Genomic DNA, 9312 nt, shown 5'->3' on the forward strand with positions numbered 1-9312 from the left:
AAACCTATTTGTAGAAGTATACTCAATATACCCTATACGAAAACACAATCAACATTTTTGGTTTCAATCTAGTTCTTTTAGGAAGAGGAATTACAATCTTAGTCAAACGCCCCCACACTTTGACACATTCATAAGAAGGTCATCTACCGTTCCATAAACCATATGGAGTTTCATCTGATTCTTAAAAGGATACTTTATTCAGGATATACTAGTTAAGAGGACTTCCTCCCCCCACAAGGCCGCATACGGTTGTTATGTTCAAGGCTTCTAATTGGTTTCCAACTTCAAGTTTATACATCTTAAGGCTTCTAAGGCGTCATCCTTATCCTAAGCAAGTATACAAGATAGTACCTCGTACAATCATCTACGGAAGTTATAACCATCTTTTACCACAGTGGTTTTGGGTTGAACTCATGTCAACTAGGCCTAACTGAATTAATTCTAAAGGCTTAGAATTACTCTGAACATTTGTGCTAAAAGATTTTATAGCATATTTTGATTCTTCACAGATTTCACTTTTGTGTTCAAAATCCAAACTAAATTTGGGTACGAAGCCTATGCTAGCCAGTTAAGCATTGACTTATAAGTTTACGGTTCCAAGTCTACCACGTAAAACAATCAATCACACAAAGATATCACAAGAATCAACTACGTTCACATCATCAGTTTTTCCGTTAAGCTTATATAGACCCAAAGTCCTATAACTCTTGCTTAAAAAATCACTGCCTAGTTACAACAAGTTTTCCAGATTCAATTAAGATCTTAAATATTTTTCCATCTACAACAGAACAAGATACAAGATTTTCGCATATGCTCGGAACATGAAAACTTCATTCAATGTGAGAATATTACAGATATGAGCTTCTGCTCGACCTTTTCCTTTTATGCAACCTCTATTGCATATGAGTTACTCAATAAGAGTTTCTCGACATCCCCTATCCTATGATAGGAGGTGAACAGGTCTCTGTTTCAACAAACATTCTTGGTGGCTCCAGAGTCCACCTATGGTCTCTCACATTGGTTATTAAAATAACTTCCGACATCATGCCACCAAACTCGTTCTAGTTTGTTTCAACTAAATTAGCATTAACTTTCTACTTATTAAGGTTTTTATGTTGTCTACAATTTACTGCCGCGTGGCCAAATTTTACAAACATAACACCCACCCTTAACTAAAGTAATTCCGGATTCAGGTTTACGAAATATACCTTTATCATGAAGACCATGCTTAGAGTTGCCTTCGATGTTCTCACCTTTGCCATCTTTGGAAGATTTGTTTCCAACCACATGCGGCTATTAGCCATGTCCCTCGGAGATGACACCTTTATTCACAAATCACAATTCCAAATCAGAAAGTAAAATATGAGTTTTGAAGATAACATCTATATATACAAACTTCGTTTGAATCAGCGTTTCAAAAAACTCATGGTTACCCCACAAAAATTAATTTAGTTAACAAAAATTTTCTGCTCGTCAGAATTTTTCAGAAACGTTTTTCTGTTTTGTAAAATATCAAAAAAATACTTTTACAACTCTAAAAATTCTGAAATTTTACGCGGGTAACTATCAGAATGTCTACTACGTTGTGTCAAAAGGGTTCATCGAAATTCCTTCTATATTAAAAGATAAAATTGAAACTCTACATATGACCAGAAATTCGTTTTTGTTTTTCACTCCACAATTAACATCCATGATTCACAAACCAATCAATCGTTTTCGATTATTACAAATGATAATGTCTTAAGATTGTTGGGTGCAATAATCAAAAACAAAGAAAAATCAAATAAGCAAAAGTTATTGATACTTAGCTCCTTTATAATGGAAGTGATTGCTTTGACAAAACGAACAAGCTCCCCGTATCTCCGCAACAGCAACAAGGCAAAACTTTGGAAAATAGAGTGAGTCACGTGTTCAACACGCTGTCCTTAAGACATTAGCGCCAGGCTACACTCAAGAGTGATGCTATAGCCCTCACAGGACGGATATCTCCAGGATAAAACACCCTAATACACCTACTACTAGCATATGTAGTAGATGCTCAACTTGAGCTTGGCAACTCCGAAAAAACCGTTAAGGAAAATCGCGAATGCTTAAAAACCGCTATAAAATATTTTCCCTTAGGGGTCCCTCTAAAATATAGAGCAACCCCTTTCCCATGATTTTACAAAAGTAGTGAATTTCTTTATATAATTGACAAATACAACTTAAGAAGAAAAACTCCCCGATGTGGGACTAAAAGGTTTATATAGTTTCTTAAAACTAATAAAAATTGGAAACTCCACGATGTGGGACTAAAAAGTTTCATTCACAAAATAAAACAATAAATATTAATTTTTTATTAAAACTTTAAAAAATTATCTTTTTTTTTTATTAATCGTTTTCCAACATGAATATCCTGCGAACATGGTTTCTTGTGTTATTATAATATGCTTATGAGTACTGCATTGATGTTTCCGTAACTTGCTTTACTAGTTGATGATTGCTCATACCGTGGAGGTTTTGTATTTGTTATTGCAGTATTTTTATCTGGTATTAGAACCTGTTTTTTTCTTTTCTTTTTTAGGACTAGAATCTGAATTGAAACAGTTTTTACATCCTCTTGTAAAATGTATGGCAGTATGGCATTTTCATCAGTTCCAAAACATGGCACCCTGAAACTTAGATTACCTAACTATAAAGGAAGAAGTGTGCAAGTGAAATATGGACCTATGGTACCGCAACTTTAAGGATCTAGATAATACCTATATGGAATAAAGACAATCACTACATGTTCTTCAACTATATATTTATAATATATCTATAAGTACGCACAGAATGATTCACACCCTCAGTGGGAAATCAGAATCCTCCTTGATTCGTCTATTGTTTTTCTTTTCTTTTTTTTCCTTTTTTGAAAAAACAGAGTTAGCTGCAACCAGTTACAGCATTCCAATTACAGATTAAGGTGCATTCTTCTATTGTTAGCAAGACAATGAGAACTGGCCAATGATGTAATCCACACCTGATCTGACTTTACTGGCTCATCATCGTCATTTCTATGCCATGTCCAAAATGCATGAGTTGAATTGACAATCTTGAGCTCTCCGTGGCCGAAGCTTGCTTCGCGAAACACTGACCACTCCGGGCTTGGGTTTATATATCTGTTACATCATTTAGAGATTTTTAGAAAAACAGCATCCTAGACATGAGTTGTCATTCGTGGTAACAACAACAACAACCAGCAAAAGCAGCGGTATACCTGTGAGCTAAGCCCTCTCTGTTTCCTCCATCACCAATAGTTATGTGGACAGATCCACAGGGATCTGATTTGCCGCCACTAACACGTTTCTGCAATTCAAAGAACCATTTTCCAGAAAGAGTTAAATGCCTTTAGCTTTTATTAAGTTCATGGGGTAAATTTTTTTGCCATAGTCCCATAGTTATATTACCGTGCGTTCGTAAGCATGTACATGGCCAGCAAGCATGATATCCACTCCGGCGGCATACAGCAATGGCTCCATAGAAGCCATCATATTATCTCCTTCGTGTTGATGTGCTTTATTACTGTTATACCAGGGTACGTGGAACAAAGCTAGTAACCAAGGTGTCCTTTGCCTATCCACTTTTGAAAGATCTTCCTGCAAACCACAGATAACAAATAAATTATCTTTAGGGGAACAAAACCTATTTTCTTTTCTTTTTGACTAAAACAAAAGAGTATTTTGAGAAAAGTGATTTTAAAACAGAATTAACCTTCAACCAGCGATATTGATCTGAGTACTCATCATGGTCTGTATAAGAGCCAAGCATCAGCACATGGACTCCTGCAACTTCAAAAGAGTAATAAAGATTTGAATTCGACCCACTTTCCTCAAACGGCATCTTCCGCCTAGCATTATAAGATGCAAACCCATCTTTCACGAATGGTATTCTTTCCACTTCATGATTTCCTTCAGTAACCATCCACGGCCTTGTACTTGCAAGAGGCTCGACCAGCTCACCAAATGTATCCCATTGATGCTGCATGTAATCAGCATAAGAGAGGTCTCCAGGGAGCAAATGCATATCATATTTGCATTGCCCTATGTGGTCAAGAGTTGAAGCAGTCCATCCCGTCTGACCCATATCACCAGCCACAGCGAAAGTAATTGGAAACTTAGAGGGAGGGGTCTTGAGTTTGAACTCAGGACCTTGTCCACCACATCTGTAGAAATAACTTTGGCCAGGTTCCAGAGGTCCTATGACAGTGTGGTGAATCTTTCCTGATTTGTAGAACAAGTAAGTGTAAGATGTGCTTTCTCCTTGAGATGATGATTTGTACACTCCAGGTGATGTTCCATATTCTACTAGTGAAGGAGAAGATTGATCTTCTGTCACCCATGAGATGCGCATGTGCTTATCTCCGGCCAAAGAAATGTGAACCTGCATCAACAATTTTATGTTGCTTCATAAATGGATCAAACTAAATGAAGTATTTCAAAATTCCAAGAAACAGTATAACAAACCCATGAACATGTGATCAGTATCATAATATCCCACAACGCCACTCCTCCACACTTAACATCCAGTCTCATTCTTACCTCTAATTTCTCCTAAGGCCAATTCTTGCTTGGTTTCCAACCACGAATTCCATTTGACTCAATATATAGTAGTTCAAATCATGTTATTGTACAAACAAGAAACCCCAAACCCTTGCAAGATTAAAATCATTGTCATGCACTATTTGACCGACATGGCAGATGCAATAGGTTATATTCCATTTCATCAAAAACTGCTCCTAGAACCTTAATTAGGTTGAACCAAAAAAATTCAAGGAAATTTGTAAATATTCCAGCTGATTTTTAGCCAGGAACTCAAAAAGATTTAGTATTCCATACTGAGATAAACAAGTAAGACAACAACAACAACAGCATCCAAATCAATCGATTAATAATTCGAAATTTGAATTTGAGGTTGGGTTTATTCATTTAGAAACAATCGAAGTAGACACAGAGAAAGGTATATTGTAGTAAGTACCTGATGAGGATCGGAAGAATCCCTGATTCTCCATTTGAATTCAAGATTCTTACGAGGCTTTGGTCGAACATATTCATCAGCTCCTAGTACACTTATTAAAATTACAGAGACAATTAAAAACATCATCAACAAAATGTACTTCAGCTCCATTTTTTTTTTCTTTTTCCTTTCTGCAATCAAAATGACCGACCATCTGATAAGAATTCGTATACTGGTGGATATTTTATTTATAGGAAATTTCAAAATTACCCTTTTATGTATTCTAATGGGAAAATGACGAAGTGTTCTTTTCTGGTGCGTGAAATATGAATCCGACAAGAGTTTATGCGGATACTCAATTGAATTTTCGAAAGCTGGTAACTGTCCTGCAGAAACTGGGTCCCAGTCTCTCAGATGAAGATTGTAAAATTTATGAAAGAGATCTATCTTAGGAGCCGTTGGATTTGGTGACTGTTACTGTAAGTACCTGATGAGATAAGTATGAACATGGTGAAAATGGTGAAAATGTTGTCAGTTTCAAAGATCAATCATCGCCATGGGCATCCAACCTTTCTCCCATATGTCGCGGACTGCTTTAACTGATTGATACTTCATTTCCAGTATGGCAGTATCTGCTTACTTGTTGGCCCATCACATGAATTAGATTACGTCGATGACCTACCTGGCTACCACGGATACTCTGAGTCTTAGATTAGCGCTTTCATAGGTCTGTCCTTGGAAGCACTGATGTGGACGTGAGATTTAGACATGGATATTTTGAGGTGGCAATTTCTCAAATAATTGAGATGCGGATACGTAATGAAATGAGCAGTATTCCTTCCTATATGGTCAATTTTGGTCGTCGCTCTCTTGACTTGGTCAAGATGTTTGTGGTTGTTAGAAATCTAATAACCACATTTTGGCGCGAACAAATTCCACTAAGGCAAAAGTCATAAAGAAATCGAGATAACAGTAAGTTGAAAAACAATCAAACCATGAGAAAGAATACATAAGAAGCAGAAAACAACACAACGAAACTTCCTATCTCGAAGCAAAAAATCGGACGGATAAGCTTGCAAGAAAATGAAAGCCAACAACCAGGACGACAATGTACGAGGATTCTAGCTCTGACTGTGAACCGTGAAGGTAAAAATGAGAAAGATCGATGCTGAAAAGCCCAAACTCGTATGTCCTAGCCTTATCGCTAGAAAAGATAATAGCACGGTTGGAACCGATCATCAAAAAGCATGGTGTAATGTTAGAGCAATTAAGCTCCAGACGAAAGAACCAAATGGAGGAAAGCTGTCAAAACCTATCGATGGAGACAATCACAACATCACACCTATCACCACCGGAGCTTGGAGTGGAAGAGAAGTCTTCGAGTTATCGAGTAAGCGTATTAATCATTATGTCATGTATTTTAGGGTAAAAACAATACGGAGAAAAGTAAGGGGTACATTGAAGTTTGTGTGAGAATGAGAGATCAAAATCATACGACACTCACCGATAAGTTAGGAAACCTACAATAAATATACTGCAAGTGCACGACGTCTAACTAGTAGATAATGGCAAGTACAGGTCGTTCCCAGATAGAGTGTGAAATACTTCTACTAAATAATACCAAGAATCAACAAATCAATAAGGTGATGTTTAGCGATTTTTCAGGAACTCGGGACAAAATGAAATAATAAATAATTGTTAACAATAAACGGAATGAGAGCGGGTTATTAGGATTCTCGGTTTCCACCAAATAACTATGCAAACTCTACTAATCTTTAAAAATATATTCCATGCTTTTATTTTCAAATACTGTTTCTCCGCTATAGTTTTCTTCGCTTCATGGGTAGTGATTCTAAAGCATTACCTATCAATCCTTGCATACCACGTCTAGGGATTTAACCGAAGCACGAAATATCAATTCAAAAGCACAAATAATCAAGAAAATCACATAAACGATTAAACACCAAGCTTTGTGAAGAAAAACTATTAATCAATCAAATCATTATTAAGCATATATCAATGTAGAGTTTTCACAATTAATTGATTTCTACCTAAACCCTAACATGACTCTAGCTAGACATGGCTTTCTCAAAAGCCATAAACATATTAAAATCAAACTCTAGCTAATGAAAAATGAAGAATCGAAAACAAAACTTCAAAACTCTTCTCTCCTTGCGGCACTATGGTCGGGGGCCTCTCTCAAATAGTCAACACACCTTCTTATACACCTTCCTCTCCTTTATTTTATTAATCAAAGTATCAAAATAAATTATTCTATGAAATATCTTGCATGCAAGTTGATGTCGTCATCAGTATCTTTCCCAAAATAATGTTGCCACCTCGTTCTTCCAATAAAATAATAAACTCTTCTTATTTCCAAAATCTCTCAGATGAAGCAAGAGTTATTTTATTTCCAAAATAATCTCACGTGTAAATACTCCTCAATTAATTCTTCACATGAAAAATAAATTATCTTTCCCCGTGGAATATATTTATAATAAAGTAAGAAAGATAAATACTTCTCATTTTCAGTTTTCCCCCACTTTGATTTCAATTCATTTGATGCGTTTGTGCCTCGCCTATGAAACAATTCTATGCTGCTGATGTATATGGAGATACCAGGCCAGCTACATTTTGTCATTTTTTTCATTGTGGTTGCTGATATATGGAAATACTAGGCCAACCCCATTTCATCATTGTGGTTGCTGATACATGGAAATACCAGGCCAACCCATTTCATCATTGTGGTTGCTGATATATGGAAATACCAGGCCAACCCGGCTGCTGATACATGGGAATACCAGGCCAGCATATTTGATCATTGTGGTTGTTGATACATGGAAGTACCAGGCCAACCAAATTTTTGCATTTTCGTCGCAAACACCATTATGTCTCACATTTTGCTGTTTATTAGTTGGATGATCGAATTCACTTGTACTTTCTACAAAAGCACTAAAAAAGTATTAGTAACTAAAATATTGTATCCCATCTAATATAAATATGGGTATAAAATGTAGCATTTACATGCTTATCAACACCCCCACACTTGTATTTTGCTAGTCTTCGAGCAAAACAGAGACATTATACAATTGATTTATTTATTTTTTAATTTTTTTATTCCTAAGAAAAGTGAAAATCTGCAAAAATATGGATAATTACCCACTCCCCCACACTTAATCATTACATTGTCCTCAATGTAATTGAATCATCCAACGAAGAAATTAAGATGGGAAATGAAAATATAAACAATAGAGTAAAGGGAACAAATCTGATGGATTGACTCCCATGAAGCAAAATGTATTTGTTTCCCTCTTTGCTAGTAGCACGTTCTCAAACAATGTGGAGTTGGTACCCCAAGGTAAGATGCGAATCATATATATAAAGCCTGAAGAGTTGGGGATCAACCCAACTAATATGATTAGTCATAAACATGAACCTGCGGTAAGAAATATTAGTACCCATAGAGATAAAACTGAATTCAATCTTATTTAAAACATAATTCGAACCTTGAATATGCAGTAAATCAGGTTCGCGGATAATTAATAAAGATTGTTTAAAGAATTGAACAGTTTTTGTACTCCCTAAATCAGGTTCTAAGTCAGCGGAAATAACTTCCACGACTGATATTGGTTCAACTTCAGCTAAGTCGGGCACGCAAACATATGTTGGTTCAAATTCACTCGTCGAACAAGGCCTCATTGGAGTAATAGTATCTTGACTCATAGACCCATTATTATCTAAAACAGTTTCATTATCAATATCATCAAGACAAAAAAAATTCAGAACTTAATGGATTATGGGTCAAGGTCGGACCATTGTCGACTGATGGAACTAGTCGAGACTCAGACAGAACTAGAGGTTCTAGTTTGGGCTTCCATTTGTTAGTGTCTAGCAGTGGTGTGGAGTCTAATAAGGCATTGGCTTCACAAATAACACTATCATCATCAAAACCATACCCAAAATGAGCTAAGCAAACCTCTAGTGGATTTTCCAAGTGGTCCTTACAAAAGCTTTGCGAGTGCATCTTTTCGCCTGTAGCATTTCAGACTAAGGTACCTGGAAAATATTCAAACGAACTGCGTAAAAAGAACTAAAAGAAATCTAAAAGAAAAAGAAAAATAAATTATATACAAAAATAAAATAAAATAAGCTATATACAAAAATTGATATCAATCAGAGTGTATTATGCAACCACTCCCCGGCAGCGGCGCCAAAAACTTGATAGGTTGGGAAACCTACAATAAATATACTGCAAGTGCACAACGTCTAACTAGTAGACATGGAAAGTACAGGTCGTTCCCAAGAGGAGTGTCAAATACTTCTACTAACTAATACCAA

At 36.1% G+C, this 9312-nt stretch overlaps 1 protein-coding gene across 1 annotated transcript; it reads right to left on the reverse strand.

Moving 5' to 3' along the window:
* Window positions 1–2746: 2746 nt before the first annotated feature.
* Window positions 2747–5227, reverse strand: LOC113304819 (purple acid phosphatase 18-like). The gene is made up of 5 exons (XM_026553964.1): window positions 4996–5227; window positions 3733–4401; window positions 3429–3617; window positions 3239–3327; window positions 2747–3140 (listed from the first exon to the last, which is right to left on the reverse strand). The coding sequence occupies exons 1-5, from the start codon at window positions 5143–5145 to the stop codon at window positions 2933–2935; spliced, it is 1305 nt and encodes a 434-aa protein (XP_026409749.1). The 5' UTR covers window positions 5146–5227; the 3' UTR covers window positions 2747–2932.
* Window positions 5228–9312: the final 4085 nt, after the last annotated feature.

This window comes from Papaver somniferum, chromosome 1 (genome assembly GCF_003573695.1).
Source record: "Papaver somniferum cultivar HN1 chromosome 1, ASM357369v1, whole genome shotgun sequence".
NCBI classification, from domain to species: Eukaryota; Viridiplantae; Streptophyta; class Magnoliopsida; order Ranunculales; family Papaveraceae; genus Papaver; species Papaver somniferum.

Coding starts and splice junctions, on each gene's coding strand:
- LOC113304819 (XM_026553964.1), bottom strand. CDS start 5,145: ATGGAGCTGAAGTACATTTTGTTGATGATGTTTTTAATTGTCTCTGTA. Junction 4,402..4,995: donor ATTCTTCCGATCCTCATCAG/GTACTTACTACA, acceptor TTGTTGATGCAG/GTTCACATTTCTTTGGCCGG. Junction 3,618..3,732: donor ATCAATATCGCTGGTTGAAG/GTTAATTCTGTT, acceptor TGTGGTTTGCAG/GAAGATCTTTCAAAAGTGGA.